Here is a 23,954-nt window from a genome sequence, read left to right on the forward strand (position 1 = left end):
GAGGACAGAAAGAAACAAAACCAGATCTTAAAACCGACACCTTCCCCCCCCCACCTTCCTTTTCCTCCCGGCTCTACCTCCTCCCCCCAGCAGCACAGGGGGCAGGGACTGGGGGAGTGCAGGTCAGTTCATTCCGTGCTGTTACTGCTGCTTCTTTCTTAAAGGAGAAGGAGTCCTTACACCCTTTTCCCCTGCTCCAATGGATCCCCTACCCACGAGGAAAAATCCACAAATTTCTCCAACGTGAGTCCAGCCCACTGGAAACAATCCTTCCCCACAGATTGCTCCGGTGTGGGCTATACCACAGTCTCGGGTACTTAAGGAGCTGTAGCCACTCGCTCCGGCGTGGGTCGTCACGAAGACTCCAGATGCCTTTCTGCCTTGCCGTGCCCCCAACACGACCATCCTCGGGCTCAGGCATCTTCTCCCCACGGGCTGCGAGTGGGTCGCTGCTCCACTGAGGCCGTCCTGGTTGCAGGGGGGCAGCCTGCTATCTCACCATCAGCCGCAGGGGAAACTCGGCTCTGGCACACCTCCTCCCGCTCCATCCTCACTGACCTGCTGTCGATGCGGCTGTTTCTCTCAGATCTCAGTCCTCTCCAGGTGAACTCAGCCCAGTGGGCACCCTGGGAGTGGGGTGCCCCTGAGTTCCCCAGCTGGCTCCGCTGCCGCCATTCTCCGTGGGCGGCGCCGGCCCGACGCAGGCAGCCGCCCGGCCGGGAGCCAGGGAGCGGGGGCAGTGCCCTCCTCCCTTCTCTGGTCGATCCTGGGCGAAGCACCTTTTCCGGTTCCCTTGTCCTGACTTAAATAGGGCAATTCGCAGAGGCGCCCTATTGGCTCAACCCCGAGGGGGATGGCAGTCTGATCCGGTGGCCAGAACTAAGCCTAACCCGGATCCAAAACCGGGGAGGTCGCAGGGAGCAAAATCTCTCTCCTGCCACCAGAACCACCCCCCCCTCCACATCAAACCATGACAATCTGGTGAGAGGGAAGGACTTGGGATGGGACAGACCAGGGACGTAGAGTTGTTACAAGATCTGTATCTGACTATTTGTTTTTTAATAATATGGGCATAATGCCTAATACGGTGTTACACCTGGTACAGAGGTGAAGAGTTTTTGATCTTCTGCAATTATCCTCATGTTCAAATACTTTTGTATTTGTTTTGCTTGTATTCAAATCCTTTTGTGTTTTACAATGTTAATAGGTGGCTGGCTTGGGAAAAAACGTTGACCTAAATAGATGTGTGTCTTAGATAGAAAGGAAAATTCAAAAAAGTCAAAGTTGTAATTTTAAATGTACTACCCTTAAGCATCTTGTTCATCTGTCTCTTCTGCCTTGTAACTGATCTTTTAGATGGTAAGCTCTCTGATGTCTGACTGGCTTAATTTTGTCATGGGCAGCGTAAGGACAGCATCGGTGTCAGTGCAAAGGAGGATATGATGTCAGTTAGACACTGACTAGTACAGAAGTTGTATTTTGCAGGTTATCACCATTAAGTACAAATATATTACAACCATTAAAAAAAAGAGGAATCTCGCTTTCCCTTGGTTGTACAGTTCAGCAGTGGCATTTTGGAAGAATAATACTCTAAGGGGAAAGATACATACACAAATAATACAACCTGCAAGCTGCTGCATGTTCAAGGGGAACAAAGCAAGAGAATAATGAAGCAGTAGCAAATAAAATTAGCAAATTAGTTTCTCTCGTTCATTTTGTAATTTTCAGTATAAGAATCTAGCTGAAGGAGAATTAGGTACGCAAATGTAATCAGAACATAAATCTCACTTTGTGTGTTCTTTCACTACGGTTAAATGTAGTTATATATCTTTTATCTGAATGAACAGACGATTAGTGAGAAAACCAAGCCCTTGCTCTTAGAGGTTTCTAGAACAGAAGTTATATAATAATAATAACAGAAGTATTGCCATTCCCACTGCAGATGTCTTTTCAAGTGCAATTTTTATATCCTATATCAAAGATGATTTTTAAAGTGAGAGTGGAAGGTAGTGGAAGTGAGTTATACCTTCAACACTACAGAAAGGTATACAGTACACAGGATGGTAAGTTCAATGCTTTTGCTATGGACTGATCCAATCCCTTGTCTCTTCTAGTACAGAAGAGAGATCTCTAGAGCATGACACTTGAAGAGAGCCTTGGGCTTTTGTAAGCCACTGTAAGTGAGTTGGAGACTAATTGGATCAAAAAAATGGCTTGCTTCCCTTTGCATTGCCCACTGTAGCAGGAGAAATTTTTTTCTTGCAGAGAATGAGTGGACATTGTGTGTGTGTTTACCCCTAATAAATATCTCTTATCTTCAGTGATTGTGTACTGGAGTTCGTTCAGTTCATGGTGCAAGTGTAACTTGGTACAATTGAGCAAAGCCACACTCTAGTTGAATTTATAGTCAATGGTCAAAGTATGTTTAGAAAAGGGAGAAGTGTGTCAGTGACTGGTTCACTCAAGACAGGAGGAGAAAGATCTTCCTCTGCTTTTAGCAGAAAAAAGAAAGAAAAGCCCCATTGTGCAGTCTCCTCTGAATATCCTTCTTGCTAGTATCAAAATTGACAAGAAATCAGTTTAATATTAGAGTGAAATAAAACAGTAGGAGTGAAGAAACCGCGTGTCACTTAAATCCCAGGATGCGTACCTAAAACCATATTTGAGGGCAATCAATAATGGCTACGAAAGCACTCATTTCCATCTAAAACATTTGTATGCTAATTTTAAACATCCAAGGTCAAGAGCACCCAAAACGTATCCATAGTGTACCAACTGTGGTTGCAGTTCAGAGAATTTGCTTCTTTTCAAACATATAGAAATAGTCTTTTGAACTGTTACAGGATGGTGGCAATAGAAATGACTTTGAAAAAAACACAGCATGGATTTATGTCCATTCCTATTTAAAAAAAACATTCTGTTCAGAGTCTGAGTACTTTTGATAATCTCACCGTTAGGTCTTTAAGGATTTTAAAATGGATGCTTACGTTTAGGAAAAATTTAAGATTATATTAAAATGTGCTGTATAAAATGCAGGAAAAAGCTGTTTTTTTCCTTGTTTGTTTAGTGTTATGACCCATATAAAATAAGATAAAAAATTGTGGTGTCATCAATAAGAATGTTTACAAAGCATTGAAAGCGAGCACTTGATCAAAGCTGAGTACAGTTTGAAGATGTTTGTAAGTATAGGTTATCCTTATGAAGCTGATTTTGAAGGAAACTGGAATGATTCAGTAGCAGCTAGGTTTTGCAGTACCATCCTAGGCATATCCTTTTCTGTTACTCTGCCTTGCATAGAAACCTGAAATGTACCAGAAAGGACAGAATCCTGTTTCACTCTCTAGGGCAGTATGCTGGAAGGCAGTCTGCACTCCTGCTAATGGTTGCAGTGTTCAGGTGCTCTGTTTATGTCTCAGCAGTGAGCGAAGTAAGGTTGTCATTTTTTAAGCTGTATCTTAAAAAACCCAAACCTAAACCCCCTGAAGGCGTGGTGAAAGCTGGAAAGTATTCATAGAACCAAAACCACGAGCTGCAGACAGGAAACGCCTGCTAAAACTTCCTCCCTGCTGTGCTTGCTTTGAGGACTGTTTCTCTGCTTTTTGGACAAAACAAACCAAGAGATTAACAGGACCGTGCTGCTTGTGTAATTTGGAGTTTCTCAGTTCCTTATAAGAGCAGAACTGTCTAGGGAAGCTTTCATACTTTTGGACGAGCAACTGTAGCCTGGTCACTGACCTGAAGTTTGGGGAGAAAAAAAAAAAAATTGTATTTTAAGCACAACTTTTGTTTAATGTGTGTACATTTGTGTCTGTAATCGGATACTGATTATTAAAGACTTACTCGTTATAATTCTAATAATATGGCATTGAGTTTTAGAAATTCCTGGAGAGCATTTGGTTTTGGTTCTCTCTTTCTCTGTGTGTGGAGTCCTGCGTAGTTACATCTGCCAGTCCCAGTATTCCAGTTGAGGAGTTGGGTGATCAGAGGTATTGCTCCCTATAAAAGGGGTAAAACGTTAAAAATGTTCAGTGTGTGGAGGAGGGGTTTGGTTAGTGAGGGGTCCAACCTGCCCTTTGCTGTTGCTGGAGACTGCATTTATACTTTTAACTACTAGAGAGAAATGCTGGAGATGCTTTACATCTGTAATGTAAATATATGACATCAAGTGTTGTCTGGTATAATTTAGAGATGTGAAAAGAAAACAGCAGAACTCTTAAGTTTTGGATATTTCTGACTTAATGTCAGATATTTTATTGTTACTAAAAGGGATAAATATGCCCAGCTTTAACCTGTCCTTTTGGACATCAGGTCATCTGTCCTCTTATATTTTCCAGAGTGGTGGTGTTTTTATTTTTTTTTTATTTTTTTTTTAAGTCATGTTGTTCTACCTCTCTCTGTCTCTGCTTGTCTTCCTGGTGCCTAACTGCCCTCTTCCCCACTTCACCTCTCCTTCTTACAGGGCTTTGGAGAAAATGTTGCGTTTTCATAGCTGTTCTAGGGCTTTTGAAGCCCCAGCAGTTTGCATCTCTGTAGCTAGTTTATCTACAAACAGAAAGAAGCAACACCCAGGGGTGTTTTTGTCTTGGCTCTTTGTGTGTTTTTTTAGCGTGGAGAAATACTTTCCTGCCAGTTTATTTGTGGAGATACTGGAGAAAATGGATATAAGATGAGACTTCCCTTGGGCAATGAATGTAGAGTATCCCCTGCCCAGGAGGCAAAAGAGTAGAGGTTTGCATGCCTGGAGCCAGGTCTGGCAGCACTGCTGGGGTCTCCTCTCGCAGCCGGTAGCTGGGGCTCTTGTGCTCAGAGGAAACACACAGGACTACCAAAACCAGCTTTTGCAGCAGTGGTGTTACCCTTGCTCCCTCTGCATAAAAGCATTTGACACCTGGTTTCAAACTGGTTTTCAGAGTTGGCTGACAGGCTCCTGTCAGTCACAAAATACTTGGCTCGGGGTTGTGAATTTCTCTGCCATGGTTCCCTGGGATGTTTGAGCTATTTTCCTTATTGCTGCTATGCCAGTGCTAAGCCCTGATGGGAAAGGAGGATGGACTAGTCCTCAGGTGTGTTTCCTGAGGATGTAGTTCAGTGGAAATGGAAGAATGGACATGGACAAGGAGAGATGCTAGAATTGGGGTAGCTGAAGGTGATGTCAGTGCGGAAACAGGCAGCATCCTACAGCTGGTGATTACCCCTGTGGAAAGTAAATTTATGACTTTCCTTTGGATTGCAGCTGTCAGGGCTTTACAGCTAAAACTTGGATTTGGGTGTTTGGGATGAGAATCAGCATTCAGCTGTATGTGAAGCTTTGTGTCATCAAAACCAGGCTATTACTTTTCTACCTGCTGGAGACCTGCAGGCTGCTGTGTTCCTAAGGAAATGCTGCTGTGGGTGCCAAGGCTGTAAATTGTCTTTCACATGTTTGTGTCTGTGTGACTTTGTCACTTCAGTGCATGCCATAGCAGTATTTAATAGAGGCATATTTGCATAGCTGGTATTTAAAATTTGCTGTTTGTTTTTAAGGGCTTGTTAGATGTGCCATTATGTGAAATGAAGGAATTTGCTTTTAGGCCATCTCTTCCCCCACCTTTTCTTTTTCTTTTTGATGATTTTTCATTCATTCTGCCTCTTTTGAAAAACCCTCATTCTCTCTTCTTCCCTAGAGGCTTGTGGTTTGATTAAAACTAACCTGAACCAAGACAGAGTACTAATACTTATGATACCAGAACAACGCAGATGGAGAGAAAATGTTCAATTTAACTTACAAACACCCTTTACTTGGAATAATATGCTCATTAGATCAGCAGCTGTGTAATCACCCTGGAGTTGTCTGGCTACATGTCCTTTTTCACATCTGTCAGACAAGTTAAATGCAAATGTAAATGTAACAGTTCCTAGAAGTCTCTTCGTTCAAAAGTAAATGCTGGATTACAGTAAAATGTTAAGATATGTTCCCCCTACCTTCTGTGTCAAATTAAATATTCATCCAGGGTTGTCTGGGGCCTGGTAAATGGCAGAGTAGCAAATGATAAACCTTCTTTCTTCGTATAAGTAATTTGAGGATATATTTATGTAAAGCATTTTCATCTTATCTCTGAGTGACAGAGATGCAAAATGATGATTTCTTTTTTTTCCCCTCTTTTTCCACTCTTTCTCCAATCTGATATATGAGTGAAAACCGCTTAATGAAAAGTCACTCAGCATGTGGGCATGAGTAGCAGTTCTGGCTTTGAAGTATCCTTGGAATTGGCTTCATAAGAGACTTTGCCCTAGTGATGCAGAGTGTTATATGTCTTTGTTTTCTCTAGGAACATTGGATTTCTACTTGATTTAGCTTTTTGTTTTTCATAATCTGCCCAGACCTCTGGGCAGTGTGTGTATATACCCAGTGTGTATATATATATAAAAAATGTTATATATATAATCAATATGTGCACGTACATATCTCAAGACTCCCTGCCTTTCAATAGTCATGTACATGTATCAAAAAGTAGCACATCAAAAAGTAGGCTGGTATTGGACAATAACTGCTTTGTTATGCTAATCTGTTTCTATGTATCTGCTAAATAAATGAACTTCAAACAAGGGAGTAAAGCTCAGTTTTCAACAGAATGCAATGTTCAAATACTAAGCTAGATGCCCAGATTTTGAAAAAAGACTGGATATGTACTATGGTTGTGAATTCTTGGTGACTTTTACTGTGTCTTAGAAAAATGTATCCTGATATAAGTGCATATATGGAAACAACTGCTTTGAAGATCTAACTCAGAAGTAAGTCTTTTTAGGTTTTATTGGCTTGAACTATGAAACTATTGCCATTAACATTTGTTGATCACTTCATGTTTTCAGTTTAGGTAAACATCAGAAATATAAATGAGCCTAGTCCTGACAGCAGTTGTCAATAGCAAGGAAATGTTGTCTGTTTGGAGAGACATTGAGTTGCAAAACGATTTTCTTCTGTTTCTTCTAAAAGTGGAGAAGTGCTTTTACAATGTACTTTGTCTGTTCTTGAACTGCATGTATTGTTAAGTTCTTTTTTAAGAAACTAGACTAGAAAGTGACGCCCAGCAAAATAATAAGGCTCATTTTAAACTCGGACACACCACTGCTATGGAAAGAAGTAAAATAGTCCCTCTAGTGTACTGCTGCTGTAAGTATGCATAGGAATATTTGACGTGATTTACTGAAGAGTATGACTACAGAAAGTTACAAAATCATGTTTCAGCAAGGGATATGAAAGTGCTTACGTAAATTGAGGAGTCTACAACAGTAAGTTCAGAGAAACAATAATAACTACCAAGCCAAAAAATTTCTACTATTTGAGCAACTGATGAAGTTAAAAGTTACTATGTAGTGCGAGATCGTTGCTCTTAGCAGCTGTGCCCAAAACACGGATGAGGAGCTGGAGCCACTTGCTGGGGCCACAGGTTGAGGTGCTTTTTCTCTTGTAAGACTGTGGATTTGAAATTCATGTCATATTTTGCATAAACTGGCTATATACTGAAAAGCAAACTTGGACATTCGCATCATCTTGAAGCAAGTGTGGCTTTGATGTGACTTCTAAAGAGTTGCTTAACCTCTGATGGCATTAGTTAGCAAGGAGCTATATTGAGATGGGCGCAGGCGAAGCTTCCTTTTATGCCTGAAAGTCTTGTTAACATCTCCCGATTTCAGGTTGGCTTCAGGAGAGTCATAGTTATGGAGCTTTCCAGCATGAAGGGATGTAGTTACAGAACGTTTTGGAATAAAACATTTCTTGTTTCATATGTCGTTGCTAGCCAGAACATGGATTGGATACTGAGTAAAGATTCGTATTTAGTTTCTAGTTTTCGTTGCCCATTTCTGGTAATAGCTTGTGCATGAAGGCCCTGCAGCCCTTTGTACAGCTGTTTGGTGCAGAGCAGCGCCGGCCATGGAAGCCTTGTTGTTCTGAACTTTGTACAAGCAAGGAGTGCTACTTTTGCACCTAAGCTAAAATCCGGTTTAGCCTCATTCAGAGGTACAGAAGCATCTGTCTTGAGTCCTTGCTGTGGAAGAGAACTGGGCGATCAGTTGGGGTTAAATGCATAAAATGGATTAAAGCTTCTCTGAAAGGAAGAGAGCGAGGCAAAAAAAACCACATGAAAAGCATTAAATTGAATGTTATGGACTTCCATGTGTGTAGTACACTGTGATTTGGAGTTTGGAATTGCACTATATTATAGCTTCCCCCACGTTGGCTGTACAGGGCTTCAAACTAGAACTCTTCTGAAATGCTCCCAAGTCTTTGTCAGTTTGTTGAAAATCAGACATTTTGCTGGGTTTAGTTTGATTACTTTTTTGAATGTTTATTGAAACTCTGATGGTTTTTCTGACAACTGAGCCCATACGTAACTGCAGCCTTCTCCATGGACCTAGAAATTTGGGAAATCTTAAGAGTTCCTGCAGTGGCTCAGAGCCAAAGAACTGAAATTTCATGTGGAAGGAGAGTCTTTCTTTGCCTCACTTCTTGTTGGAGCAAATACATTTACGTGTGTGCGATGTTGAAATAGTGTGTTGACCAGAAGTGGTAGTTTCGTGTATCATTACTTGTGTAAGTATTCCTGACAGTTTCTCAGAATTCTTTAAGGAAACCGCAGTAGCAAGAACAAGACCTCTCAGTAGAAACTGTTCTGTTTCTTGACAAAGTGCTGTTTTAAGCTGTGCTTTTAAGTGGGAGCGGTCAATGGATGAACATTACCTTTTATTTTGTGAAAGTTATGTCAGCTTTCAGTTATGTATTTTAATCTTGAATACATGCTGGAGTGGTTAAGGGTCTTCAGTTTTTAGTTGTTTTGTTCTGAAATGGCAGAACAGCGATCTCTCCCCATTACCTTTCCCGTTTTGTGATGCCAGTGTGGCCACGCTTTATCACGTACTTCTGAAGAACAAAAAGTGTCTCTGAGATGCTGACAAGTGTTGCGATAATTACCATTTTCTTCAGTAGATTATCCAGTGTGCAGTTTTTGTTAGAAATTTGCCTGTTGGCTTCCTAACATGTTTGTTCTTCCTGTAGTGCCAGACCTTCTCCATTCTAAGACGAGTGAAATTTAGCAGTAGTCTTCTGTTTTCTCTAGTCATGTAGTTCCTTTCCCTCTGCTTTTCTGTGTGTATGTTCTCATAAACCTTTTTCTGGCTTCCACAGTGTGTGAGGTTTTTACTCTCCGCCACCCAAATGAAGGTTTCACATCAGTTCCTGAAAAAGTTTTTCCTGTTTCTCTTAATTAATAAGTCTTGCTTTTGTTTGTGTGTGTTTATTTGATAGCTGTAAAACATAGTTTGGCAGTACATTTTGGGAGTAACATTTGCTCGTTATCTTCCAAAAATTCATAATTTTTTATACAGATCTCTTCTGTTCTATCTTGAAGCAACCATAGTTACTTGCAAAGAGTAAGCACTTCTACTGAGTTTGATTATGCTAGGTAAGTGAGAATCCCTCTAAGGAAAAGGGTTTGCGTGGGTGGAGTAGTTTGCAAAATGTTTTCTGTGTGCTGGAAAATAATGCATTGAAACAGGAAGGGAATAGTTAGTTCACCATACTTGCCCCTCTCTGTTTCAATAATCATTAAACCTGTTTTCTTGTGATTCTGTCAATCAATGTTCACCCATCTGTCAGGACAGATCATGTTGTCAGCTACTGAGTTTTTAGTTAACTTCCCACGATGTCTTGTCTCATGTGGCTTAGCAGTCCTTGAAGCCATGTCCTGGGATTCTCCCAGATGTGCAGAGCCAGGTTTTTGTCTGGTACAGAAACCAGAACTCCCCTGCAACAAGACTTTTTAAAGGAGTTTTTTTTTCTTCTTTTTGACTAATGTGAGATAGATTTTAATTAACTTCATGACTTATTCAATCAAATTTTATTCATATTTTCCAAAACCTATTCTAGGCTGCGTTGCAGCTCTTCTGTTCCTAGAGGAATTAATGTGCCTTCACCTTTAATGATGTTCTTAGCATATTTATTTGTTTTTATTTTTCTTTGACTTTCCTGTAAGGCAAAACCAGTTTTTCTGTGACATTAATTTTCACAGCAGCTTAAATGTGCCCAAAATGTTCCTTTCACAGGTGTAGTATACCTTAGTTCATTCTGAATTTTGCACATCTGCATATGGGACCTGATTTACTTTGGAGGGTTTGTAACTTCAATTTAAACTCTGTAGTTGGTGATTATTCTCTGTAGTTTTAACTTTGCCATTCTCTTGTGTAAACATGTCATTGTTCTTCCTTTGAGAGATGTACTTTTAACTCTGTGTTTTATGGTCAAGTTAGTCTTGTAATTAGAACCTCAAAAATAAAGAATTTTAGTTGTAGAGGTTATTACCAAATGCCCATGGAATGTAGAATTCCTATACTGAACTTTGATACTACTGATAAAAACCACCTTTGGAAATTTCAGTTCAATTTATATGGATTCTAATTTGTTAAGATCCAACCTGAAACTTCTGGGAAGTTCAGGGGAACCTTGTCATTGGAAATATGGAAACTCAGGCAGGGTGTCATTTTGGTTCTTTTCCTGTCTCTAGCAAATAAGACTTGCCAGTCTGGTAGCATTCAAAATAAGAGACAATATTTGTGACAGAGAGGACACGCTAGGCAGAGTACAAGTTAGTCCGGTGTTATTATGGCTGACAGCAAAGTAACTCTATGCATGTGACCATACCTACATGTATTCTACCCTCCCTAGTGTTCTCGCTCCCGTATTGTATAACCTTGAGAGCTTAGAGGAGCTGTTTTCTTAGAATGAGATCTTCCCGACTGCTGCCGTCTTCTAAAAATACACAAAGCTTATGGGCTCAAATCTACAGCTTCTTTCACTGTTTGGCAATAAGAGATTACTTTTCCTTTGCAAGCACGGCCTGAGGTGGTTTTCTGCTGATTTGGCATTTGGCTCCCTCTTCTGGCCAGTGTTCGGAAAAGCTCAAATTATTGTTTCGGGATTTCCTTTGTGGAGCTACAATGCAAGAAGATACTCCATGCAGTCTATAAGATAGAATTTGATTACGATTGCATCCAAGTACAATTGCAAATTGAATGTCTAACTTGTAACATATATGACCTGTTTTTAAATCCATTTAAATTGGCTTTTACTTGTGCTAAAACTTGTAAATAAGAGATTTCCCTTTTCCTCTCTTTGTACTTCCATCACATCCCCAAGTACAAAAGCACTGAAGACGAGCTCATGGGAAATCCGTGGAATTTCAGTGCACTCAGTGTTTGGCACAGCCAGATTCTGTGTCTGTTTATATCATTTGATGTGAAATGGTGTTGCTGATAATTACACAATAGAGAACAAAATATTTTAATGCTCTTGTTCTACAGCTAATCGTGGTCTCTGTTTCCTTCTCCAGGTGATAGAAACGCTTTCAAAACTTTCTCGCACTCCTATTGCAATAGGCACAGGAATAAGGTATGTTGTTGCCCTAGTGAGTGGTGGGAATAATGCCTCTTACATGACGCTCCTTGGAAAAGTTGTTAGAGGCAGTATAGGCAGTGTGCCTCGGTAAGAACTTCTCTGATTGTAAACCAGATTGTCCAGTGGAGAGTTAAACAAGTCTCTGGACCTCTGGGGAGCTCTGAAGGGTATCTTTTACCTGTGTTACGCATACTGAAGTGCCTGAACTACACTTATTTCTTGTGCTGAAGGATAAAATGAATGAATAAGCAGTTAGTATTACAGAACTTGTGTGATAATTGTGACAGATGGATTCTAAGTCAGGCTGATGCAATGCTGATCTATGTAAAGACAAGTGAGTTTTCTTTTCTTTTTCCCTTCTGAAAATAAACAGAACTGTCAAGTTTGTGAGATTCTCAATTTCAAAAAGAAACAAAAAACCCCCAACCAAGCCTAATCTCATGAGCTACAATTGTGGGCTGTGAGAGAAGGAGAAAGACTTAATGCTTTGGTGTTCTCTGTCTTTTTGACTGGTTTGATTCAGCAGTCTTATCATATATGAATGAACGATGTTTGTAAAACATTGTCAAGATTCTCCAACCAGTCCTGTAATCCATGTCCTGTGCTAAAAAGAGTAGTTAATATTATCAGTAGAAAAGGCTGGTGTTATTACACAATGGTATGTGTTAGTGGTGATTTATAACAGCACCATCCAGTAGGGTTCTTTATTATATTATCAATTTATATATAGAAGTCTAAATACGATGCATACTGTTCATCAGAGAAGGAGGGGAACATACAAACACATTAACATTTAGTAACCTGTGTGAAAATTTACAAACCAAATACTCACTATGCAACTGGACTAGTGCTATATATAATTCATGATATTTTTCTTTCTGTAGGCCCTTCCCTACAGAAGAAAGTGTTGATGATGAAGATGTCTACAAAGGACTTCCTGATTTGATAGAGTATGTTGTAATTCTTTAGTTAAGTTAGAGATTTTTGACTTGCATCTGTGTGGTGTTATTTATATGATGCTATAGAATACATAGTTTTAATGAGAATGAGATATGCATTTGATTTAAGAAGTTTTTGTTAGCCATTATGCTGACCAGGAAAAATTGATTATGAAAGCTTATCTGAATGATCATAATTTGTTTGTATATGAAAGGAAGCATGTTTCATAGAGGATGCTGGTAGCAAAGTAAATAATGAATACATTTTTAAATTATCTGTCTATTCTATGAGAATACTGTCGTGGAATTACGATATCAGTCGCAAGGGACCCAAGGAAATCGTCTTGAACTTGCAAAGAAAATGCATATTTGGATCATAACCAAGTGGGTTGTTTCCCTAAAGTCAATAAAATTATTTGTATAAGTACATTTACCTCTCTGGGTAAGTGTTTGCAGGATTATTAATTATTGCCAATTTTCACATAGGCTTTGGGGTACATGTGAGATAGACGTGAATACACTGTATAGTATTGAATGGTAGACTGCAGCTTTATTTTACAGACTGGGGAGGTAAATGCATCTGGGCATAAAAAATTGTCAGGAAGAACTAGTCTTGCATTGCATGGCTAGGACCTCTCAAGATCGATTAGGAATCATGTTGGACAAGAGCCAGGATCAGAGCTCACTCTCCCAAAGCTCAAAGTTCACCATTGCTGACCGCACTACTACCCATCTGGCTCTATCTTGACTCTGGCTACATTGTATGTTGCTTGCTGTGATGTGGTGAAGTAACTGGTCTTTGCACCTTGGATTTTTTTGTACTGCCTATAAAGAAGGGAAACCCCACCATGGTTGGCATTGCTCAACTTAAACGTTCCCTGCAAAGCTCCTCTTGTCTCCCGCAGTTGACTGGCTGTCTCTAGGTAGCTACTTTTTATAGTAGCTACTGAAATACTCTGTATTTCAATGTGTAGAAGGTAGGAGTTGCAGTCTCTTCTGAGACCCAAGTTGGCTAAAGGTGATGTCCTCATCGCTTTGATGTGGTGGCATTACCACTGTTCAAAAAGACTATTTCTGTCAGTTCTTAAATAGGAATACAAATTCAGTACTGGGAGATGGCCTTTCATTAAAAAAAATATAAATTAACAAATCATATCAAGGAAATTGAGATTTGTAGCTGCTCTTTTGCATCAATTTACAAATTTTATTCACTGAAATTTTGTAATTACTTGCTGTTTCCATTGTGGAGGAAGCAATTCAAGAACTAAGAAAAAAAGTGCCAGTGAATGATGCAAACAGCCCACATTTTTTTTTGTTTATCTTAATTAGTAGGTGTATTTGACTAAAATTAATCTAAGTGTCCCTGAGTTTAAATAGTGTCTAAGAATGAATTTCAAGCTCTCTGTCAGAAAAACCTGTAGTAGTTAAATGTTTCCATCCTTACTCTGCCTTTTTGCCAGCTTTTGTTCCCTGGAGCATAGGTGGTAAAACGGAGTGTGTCTGTGCTGCATCTGACACAGCTGCTAGTGTTTAATATGAAGTGCTAGCACACCATCATCACTGGTATAAGCTGAAGTGTTAGACTAACTGGGAGCACCTGAGCTTTCTAGCTCTCCTGGGGCATATATCTGTTGGAAAAGGAAGGGATATGAGCAATTTCTGTCTTCTGTTAAATCTTCCAAATATTTTTAAAAATAGATATCTGTTGAAACTTCTAACGCTTGCTTACTTTATCCTTCTGATGTCCTTGAATAAAACAACGACAACAAAAAAGGTGATATGTATTTAATGAGAAATCAAAAATTTACTTGGTTTCTCTATGTAGTCCTGACTATAGACGTAGTGATTTTGTCTGGCATTTCCTAGTAGCCTGTGTGGCAGCTGTGTTGGTAGCAATTCTCATTCATTTTGATTTCTTTGAAATCATTAGTCTCTGCCAGTAGAGTTTCTGAAGTCCTGTTCTTGAGTATTGATGATGCGCTTACAGAAGTAGTTGTCCGTTCTAGTGGACTGATCCTCAATTTGTATGGTGTGTTTTTTTAACTCTGAAGGATTTCAGTGTTGTCTTCCAACAATAAAAATCTCAAAATTAATAGCACATATGATCAAGTCTGTTTCATTATGATTATACTACTTCCAGCATGTTTTAGTTGTTTTTTAGACATACCCCGAGAAACGTGACTGCAAGAGATATAATAAGCTAGATATGGTCCTGGTGCAAAGCAGGCAAAACTCCAGCAGAACTGACCCTTAATGAAGCTGAATTAGCTGATGGTAGAATTGAGCATTGACTTTATGCTGAGATATTTCTGTAGTCTGGGTAATAGAAGGATGCTTCTTGTGCGTACTCAATTTTGTTGAGCAGCCTGATTTTCAGTTGGAAAGGTTGCATTTTCATTTTTGGGTAGCTGTAGGTTACCACAAGATGATCAAGATACTGACTTACAGTTTGGAGATAGAGATTGGGCCACGAAGATGATCCGAGGGCTGGAGCACCTCTGCTATGAAGACAGGCTGAGAGAGTAGGGGCTGTTCAGCCTGGAGAAGAGAAGGCTCCGGGGTGATCTTCTAGCAGCTTTCCAGTACCTAAAGGGGGCCTACAGGAAAGTGGGAAGGGACTTTTTGCAAGGGCATGTAGTCATAGGACAAGGGGCAATGGATTTAAAGTGAAAGAGGGTAGATTTAGATTGGATATAAGGAAGAAATTTTTCACTCAGAGGGTGGTGAGGCACTGGAACAGGTTGCCCAGAGAAGTTGTAGATGCCCCATCCCTGGAAGTGTTCAAGGCCAGGCTGGATGAGGCTTTGGGCAACCTGGTGTAGTGGAGGGTTTCCCTGCCCATGGCAGGGGGATTGGAACTAGATGATCTTTGGGTCCTTTCCAACCCAAACCATTCTATGATTCTCAGCTGCTGGCTCTGCAGTTTTTAGTGTGTTTTACCCCAGATAATCCTTTCTTTCAGCAGGAAGGATACCTATACCAGTGTCTCGTATCCCAGTGCGGTGGGATGCCAGGCAGTAAGGAGAGGCAGCTGCTCTTCACTGGAGGTGGTGGGAAAAGAGATGAAGAGAAGAGAGCAGCTGGACAGTGTCTCGTCACAAAACTGTCCTGACAAGCTGCTTTTGGTGCCTGATTTAGTTCCTATGAGGTTCTAAATTCATACAGTGTTCAGTGTTGATTTTGTACAATCATATTTTAAATGTGTTGAGGAAAGAAAATTAATGGACTTTATTTCTCTTAATGAGTTCTTTTCATTAGATGGTTCTATTAATTACTCTGTTTACTGTAGAAATCTTTTCTTATGAGAAGTGGTCCCTTGCAGAGCTGATGGTAATTTACCTGTACTGCACAGCTTTTTTTAAATTCTTTTCCTTTTTCATTTCAGTGAAACTGGTGTTGATGAAGATGAGGAGTTGTATGATTGCGTCTATGGAGAAGATGAAGGTGGGGAGGTTTATGAAGACCTAATGAAAGATGAAGCAGCACAGCAACCTGTACGTTTTCCAATTCCTAGCTATTTTCGAATGGTAGTAGTTATATTTTTGGAAGTTAATACTTGTGAAACTATCTGTTTATAGCTAGTTTCACTGAAACTTCACTCATGTACAATTGCATCTGGAGCTGTCACCTGCTGTGAATTATCTCCTGTGTAAGACTTTGCACGCTGTTTTGGCAAAGGGTCAAATGTTAGCTATGGTAATTTTTTGAGAGAAATGTAATTTTAAACCAAAATACAGTAATTTAAGATTGCCAATTATGAGTGGTAAGATTTACCAGCTATTTTAAGAGCAATTAGATTAAGTGCTTACTTCGAAGTACCCTACTTCAAATAGTTATAATTTTATGAAACGCTGTTGTTTGAGCCATAATGTGAACAACTCTTCTAACAAGGACAACTGCTAATTGTTTCATACCAATGAAATTCCTGCTTATTCAACCATGTAGTTTTTTATTGATCATTAGGTTGGTCTTCATAGAATCACAGAATCATAGAGTGGTTAGAGTTGGAAAGGACCTCAAAGATCATCTAGTTCCAGCCCCCCTGCCATGGGCAGGTACACTCTCCACTAGATCAGGTTGCTCAAAGCCTCATCCAACCTGGCCTTGAACACTTCCAAGGATGGGGCATCTACAGCTTCTGAGCAACCTGTTCCAGTGCCTCACCACCCTCTGAGTGAAAAATTTCTTCCTTATATCTAATCTAAATCTACCCTCTTTCACTTTAAAGCCATTGCCCCTTGTCTTATCTCTATATATCCTTGTAGAAAGTCCTCTCCAGCTTTCCTGTAGGGCCCCTTGAAGTACTGGAAGGCTGCTATAAGATCACTCCAGAGCCTTCTCTTCTCCAGGCTGAACAGCCTCAACTCTCTCAGCCTGTCTTCATAGGAGAGGTGCTCCAGCCCTCTGATCATCTTCGTGGCCCTCCTTTGAATTCACTCCAGCAGTTCCATGTCCTTCTTGTGTTGAGGACTCTAGAGCTGAACGCAGTATTCCAGGTGGGATCTCATGAGAGCAGAGTAGAGAGGCAGAATCACCTCCTTCGACCTGCTGGCCATGCTTCTTTTGATGCAGCCCAGGATACGATTTGCTTTCTGGGCTGCCAGTGCACATTACCGGCTCACATTGAGCTTATCCACCAACACCTCCAAGTCCTTTTCCTCAGGGCTGATCTCTATCCATTCTCCGTCCAGCCTGTACGTGTGCTTGGGATTGCCCTGACCCGTGTGCAGGACCTTGCACTTGGCCTTGTTGAACTTCTTGAGGTTCTCACAGGCCCACCTCTCCAGCCTGTTAAGGTCCCTCTGGATGGCATCCCTTCCCTCCAGCCTGTCCACAACACCACACAACTTGGTGTCATCAGCAAACCTGCTGAGGGTGCACTCAATTCCACTCTCCATGTTGCTAACAAAGATGTTAAATAGCACTGGTCGCAGTACTGACCCCTGAGGAGCACCACTCATCACTGGTCTCCACTTGGACATCGAGTCGTTGACCACAACTCTTTGAGCGGAAGTCTTGCTGAGAATGGGTTAAGTAGCTTACTCACTTTATCATACAAAGGTACCATGGTCAACTTTCAGAACTGTCTTGGAAGAAACGTAAACTTAGACAAAAAAATTTACTTGCTAATTAGGAGAAATCCTTATGCACTTGTCTGCCCTTTCTCAGAGATGTGCTTTCTGATCTGGAAAATCTTAGCCTGTGGCCATGACAGATAGGTTTTTAAGACAGTTGTTTTCTTCCTCTATATTGACATGAAGCTATATTACATTTCCTGTTGTCTAAAGTTGGAAACTTCTGTTTTTCTGAATTGCTTTTTAGTAAATTGCTTGCATGAAGAAACAAGAAGTTCTAAAGATCTCACACTTTTTTTTTGATGCCTTATCTATCTTTTCAATAGAAGTATAGGAAATACCTAATGTGATTTATGTTCTCTGCCATTATGATGATTTCCCAAGGTTACCACTGTCTTCTCTTTGGAAAGATTTCACCCTTGTTTTAGTCTTTATTGTTTTGAGTATAACAATATTGTTTTCAAGCCTGTTTTTCTGTTAATACAAATTCCTGCAGTTAATGCTTGTAGATTTATGTTAGTTTTTTTCGTATTTTTCTTCATTTTATTTGCCTCTTAAAGTTTAGGTTATTCAATGGAAACCAAATAAAATTGAGTTGAAAAAAACCTGCTTTATATTTAAAGAAGTTGCATTCACTTGCAGACAGGATGTTTTAGAAAAGTGTTTGAACCATAGGAAACCTTTAATGTGATCTTGTTTTGAGATTTTATTTGATACTGAAACTCAAAATACGTTAAGTTTTGGGTTTCACATTATGAGTGTGGGTGTTTTTTTTTTCTTCAACCGTTAAGAGTTGGTAATCTCTGGCAGTTGATAGTGTGTAAACTTTCTCTGATTTTCTTTCCTGTTGCATGTCACTCTCGCATATCTGTGTTTCTAGCAAATGATTAATATATAGCAATCAGAACTTTCACGTTCTAACTTTAGTTGCATCTTGGCCTACATATTTTAGATGGAAGAGACTTGTATTTGTTTCTTGTAGAAAGTAGAAGAAAATTAAAAATGGTACAGCAAAATATTTTTTCCACAACGTGTAATGAATGGAGACATTAGAATTGTTGTGACAGCTTTCTGGAATGTGGTAACTGTTTCTGGTTTGTGATAATTTCCTCTCTGGTTTATAAATACACTGCATGACAACATGATGATTTTGTGCAGTTCTTCAATTTGAATCCTACGTGAGAATTCCTTGCGTATAAAAAACACTAGCACAGGACAATTGTCAAGTAGAGTTTTAGAAGAATCCAGTACTTTTCAAGTCTCCAGTAACAGCCAAAATGCTTCACATCTCCCTCATCCTTGATTTATTGTCATTATCTTGCTAAGTAAGCTGTTGCCCTAAATTTTCTCTAGCAGTAGCTGACCTTCAAAGGCAGTTTTTCTCATTTGTAGTGATGCTTGCACGTTACTTCGTATTTCCTCTCTCCTTTTGTTTATTGCACGTAGATTCTAGAAGTTTGTAGTACAGATAGAAAATGGATATATTAATTTCTGCCAAAAGTGCCTATGTGAATCATCTGTTTGGGTTAGGTGAGCACAAAACTGAAATGAATTGTTCTAAGTGGAATCCCAGGATTTTGTTTGCATTGCTCATTTAAGAGTTGGTGAACAACAAACCCCTATATTTTTCCAAGTGGATATAAACTCCTATTGGGTACAACAACTTCCATATTGGTGAAAATGCTGCAAGCTGTGTGAACAGTATTGAGCTCACAAAGGAAAAGGTGAAAATTAGCTAAAAACCTGAATAATACTAAATTCTAATACTTAATTGAGATCAACTATGGTTAACTGTGACAGTGCCCACATCCCCCTGCCAAAGAATTTGGGAATAAAGGATAGATTTTGAGATGAGGCTGATGATCTGATGATGCTCACAAAGCACGTTTCTACTGATAATGACAGACTGTATTTTTGCAAAATAGTTACTTCTATCTGCAGCTGATAAAGATGACACTTCGATGTTTGTTGTGGGAAAATTAATAACTACACCAATTGGTTTTTAAAGAGTAATTTCTGAGATAACACAGCACCTGGTAGATAAGAGTGAGAAGCCATGTTCCAGTTGCAGCAGCTGCTTGTAGAGTCACATGGAGACGAACAGAGAGAGGGTAAAGGACATACATCGGAACAGCAAAGAGCAGAGCAGTGACAAAGCTTTATGTGCTTGTATGATTTGCAACTTGACATCTGTTTTAGGTAGTAGGAATACATTTCCCACTCTTCATAGGTGGACAATCAATGTGGGAGCTGTATGTGGCTCGTGGACAGTTTAAGTGGTGGTTGCTATTTGCTGTGGTATGCTTAGCAGGTGTGTCAAGTAGACTGATAGCAGAGAGAGGGAGTGGAAGGAGCCTAGCTGTTGGACATATTAAGAACTAATTGTCAAAATTTCAGTCTAGAAGTTTTGCTATTCCTAGAGGAGAAAAGTCTTTTATTCAAAAGCTGAAAGTCTTTTTCTGAATGGAAAGAGCTGTAGTACTAAATTTCTAATCCTGACTCCCCCTGTATTTGGGTAACATCTAGTCATCAGGTCTATTATGTGCAGTATGTGGATTTCCTACACTGGGTGAAAAAAGGTAAGATACAGTCAGGGGTATACTGAAGGATGCCTTGGAAGGATGTTACAAACTGATAAATAAACTTCAGAAAGGATGTGACAGTACTATTGCTTATTAAGCCACTGTTTATTGTTGTTTTTGGAGAAAACATTTTAGATCAATTATTGCTTTTAATTGTAAAAGCTTATCCAGTTATTGTGTCAGGTCTCCAAGCTGACCTATATGTCTCCAGATGTTGTTAAGTCTTGCTTGATGTGAATGCTTCCATACCTTCTTTTGTTTGAAATCAGATTTGTAAGTTATTGAAGCTGTGATGTTGTAAATCTGATCCTCAGTAAGAGTGCTTGCAAGCTATTTTTGTAGAGTCCTGTGCTGATAATTACTTCAATTTCCTATGAGTCTGGTGGCTTACATGAAAAAATCCCAGGGTCTCATTGAAGACACACTCATACATATGCAAGAGCTGAACTTAAAGGTCACTGCACTTCCTGATTTGAGGACATACTTGTATTGTGTCTGAAGAGAAAGCTTCCCTTGAGAACTAAAAGGGAAACTGTAAATAAGAGCAGGGATTAGACTGAATCCAATATTTATGGCAAAGCAAAGTTGCTTACATGATTTAGTCCCATTAAGTTTAATGGAATTATTAACTGCTCAGTATTTTAAATAAGATTTCTCAGTCTGGATATAAATTAAATGTGACCTTGTATTTCGGCTTCTGAAGTACATGCACTGAGTTCAGCATTTTATGTCTAAATATTTTCATAATATTCCTTTGATACTGAGTTTTAGTAAAACTCTTGAAGTCATCAGCTAATCGAACATTAAAATATTCTTGCTTATTCCTGTCATCTTTGGAGGCTGCAGTACTCAGAAAATTTCAGGAAGCAGTTATCCTAATTGCTTATTTCTAAACAAATAAGTACATTTGTTATCCATTAGATGCCCGTTAATGACTTAAACTTGACTCCATTGTAATTGCAGAAATATACTGAAAATGACATAAGAAGCTGTTGTCTTGCTGAAATAAAGCAAACTGAAGAGAAATACACTGAAACTCTGGAATCGATAGAGAAAGTAAGACAAGACGCTACTTAGAGAATTGTTACTTATGTATTTTTATAACTGTCTAGAAAATATAATGATGTATTCAATGTGTGTATATATATTTCTTTTTTCCTTGCAGTTCTTCATGGTGCCATTGAAAAGGTTTCTGTCAGCATCAGAATTTGATGATGTTTTCATCAACATTCCCGTAAGTAATTGCATATTTAATGAACAGATATAAGGTTCATAGCTGGTTATATTTGCGTTGTATGTTACAGCACAAAATGATTGTTTGAAACACAGTACACAACGCATTTATGTAGATATTGGAGTAGGTGATAAAAAAGGATGTGCACACTAGTTTGTTTTTTTTTTTTCCTGCTTGAGGGAACAGGATAAGAGAAATAGTAGTATTGTGTCGGATGGCGAGTAGTTATAAACTGGAGTATCTTTGACCCATAGAAGCTAATAATTTATAGAAGATGGATTATCTTCTAGTATGTGCTGGCATTTCAGTGATGGTACAATGTTGTGCCTCCTAGGTTGCTTACTGTGGTACGCTGAGTGGTGCTTTTGTTAGGATTTATGCTGCTACTCTGCAAATCCTTGTATCTACCCTGGCTCTGTCATAATTGAAGACGTTTTGAAGTTATGATAACTCAGTTTTGGATTCAGAATCTGGCACTGGAAAGAATACGGAAATCTTAAATCTTAATCCCTCCTCTTAAGGAAACTATCTCTTTAGAAGTATCTAGGAGACCTCTTTATTTGACTGAAATCTTAAAAGTTTCTGTGATTATTACTTTTTTCCGCTTATTTTTGGCCTAATCATAATAGAATGACAATTTACATGTGTTTTTAGTTGATGGAAGTATTCAGCAGTGTCTTTATCTGACTTTAAAGGAAGACATCAGACATGGTCTGAAGCCTTTGTCATTACAGACAAATGAAAGGAGTGTTCTTTTATGAGGCACAGTGTAAAGAAAGAGTCCCCAGAGCGTGGCCCATGGGCCACATCAAACCTTTATTGCCTGTAAAAGATCACCTCTGTTTTGGTCATCTCTGGCATGTCCTGCAGGCTCTCAGGGCTGTAGGAGGAGGTGTTGGGGATTTTTTTATTCTGTGAGAGCCTGGTCTGTAAGAATGTTTTAGTTGCTGTTCCGGCACCATCCTGACAGAAGCTAAATTATGATAGTTATTACACTGTTGATGATACCTGATGCCTTGCTGTATTTGTTTGGCTATTAAAGTTTTCACCTTGAATCTGTAATTTCTTTCTTTGAATATTAGTCCAAAATACTGCCACAGATATCAGTAACCTACTTCTCTTCTTGAAGTATGTCAGCTGTCCTTTTACTTTTAAAAACAAACTTATATTCTGTCTTACATTAATGTTTCTTATTCATTGCAAATATGGCCCTGATGTGCCCTGCCTAATTTACTGTAAATCTCTTTTCTAAGGCTCCTTGTGTCCTGGCACGTTGACTTATGTGCACCAACAGACCTTAAGCCTGCCAGTGTGAAACACTGCACAGGGGTACAAAAGAGGCTTACATGGTGTAATCACAAACTTGCTACTTGTTAAAGAAATGTAATGGGATCAGATAAGAGGAGTAAAAAGAACAAAACGTGTTTATTTGAAACTGTATTTGAAACTAGGAAGACATGTAGTAAACTCTTATATTAAGGTTGTTTTACTTTTCATTATTGGCATTCGGTCTTCTGCTGTTACAAGATGGTGCTTATTTCTGGCTCCAGTAGCATTTCATGGGCATCCAAAAACATTAAAAGAACTGTAGGGCTTGCCTAAGCCAAAAATATGTGCAAACGCTTGGTCTGCTCAGACCTTGTCTCTGTAGCACTTCCTCAGCAGGAAGGCTGGAGGGCAGTGGAAGCTTGTTTTAAACTAAAAATAGCTGTTACAGAGAGCTCTACAGCAAACTGATGCAGAGAGCAAGTGCAGTAGTCTCAGAACAGAAGGGATTTGCCTCTGTTAAAGGGTTGTGGTGAACGATAATGCCATGTTCCTTGTTGAGTCTCTGAAAAATGATTGCTGGATGAAATCATCTGCTGATGTCAAAACAGATTTGATTTTTAAGAAAAAAAACAACCACCACCCCAAATCACTCATCAGTTTAAAGAGTGGTGGGCTCAGATTTCAAAGCTCTGTCCTATAAAATGTATGTATGGCTCTGTATTTGTCTGTGTATCTGTGTGCATATGTGTGTAGGTGTATATTTATGTACAAATACATTTGTGTACATCTGTCTGTGTATATACGTGTGTACACATATATAGATGCATTTCTATGTACAACTGTGCATGCATTTGAATTGAGAGGTGTATATATGGACACACAGAGGGAAAGAAAGTTGGAAGTATAGGTAACAGATACCAAAGTGTTGGAACTTTCATTAACTTCTAATGATATTAACATCAGTTTAATTTAAAACTTGAAATTGTAGATAGAAGCTCAAAAAGACATTTTGTCCTCTTAACATTAAGCTGTTTTTCAAAGGTGTTGCTTAGTTGAGTCCCTGCACACTCCTGAAAAAGTGTGCTCCTGTAATGTGTTAGTTGGGAAGCATTTCTATAATCATGTCTTTGCTGCAACTTAAGATTCTGAAGATATGACCATACAATTGCTAGCAACTGAATTTGATCTGTTTTAAGTTTTTGCTCTCTCATCTGTGATGTGGTGTGTATACTCTTAATTTTTCATCAGTGTGAAGTGAAATGTTTTCATTTAGTTCACAACTTAGTATTGCATATTATTTTTGTAGTATATCATTTACTGTATTAAGCCATCTTCAGTGGCTTTTTTTAAAAAAACAATCCTCTGTCTTTCATTGCAGTGGTTTGTACGCCACTTAGAGTGAGTTATCTTGATTTCAAAACTTTTTAA

At 39.2% G+C, this 23,954-nt stretch overlaps 1 protein-coding gene across 1 annotated transcript in view; it reads left to right on the top strand.

The window, feature by feature from the left end:
- The window catches only part of VAV3 (vav guanine nucleotide exchange factor 3), a 178,769-nt gene that overhangs the window by 53,825 nt on the left and 100,990 nt on the right, over nt 1-23,954 (top strand). Inside the window, 5 exon segments of the mRNA XM_086617513.1 lie at nt 11,364-11,422; nt 12,313-12,378; nt 15,752-15,860; nt 20,987-21,079; nt 21,189-21,257. Of these exon segments, the coding sequence (XP_086473639.1) occupies nt 11,364-11,422; nt 12,313-12,378; nt 15,752-15,860; nt 20,987-21,079; nt 21,189-21,257 (396 nt within the window).

The sequence above is a fragment of the Tauraco erythrolophus genome, chromosome 10 (assembly GCF_009769465.1).
Source record: "Tauraco erythrolophus isolate bTauEry1 chromosome 10, bTauEry1.pri, whole genome shotgun sequence".
Taxonomy (NCBI): Eukaryota; Metazoa; Chordata; class Aves; order Musophagiformes; family Musophagidae; genus Tauraco; species Tauraco erythrolophus.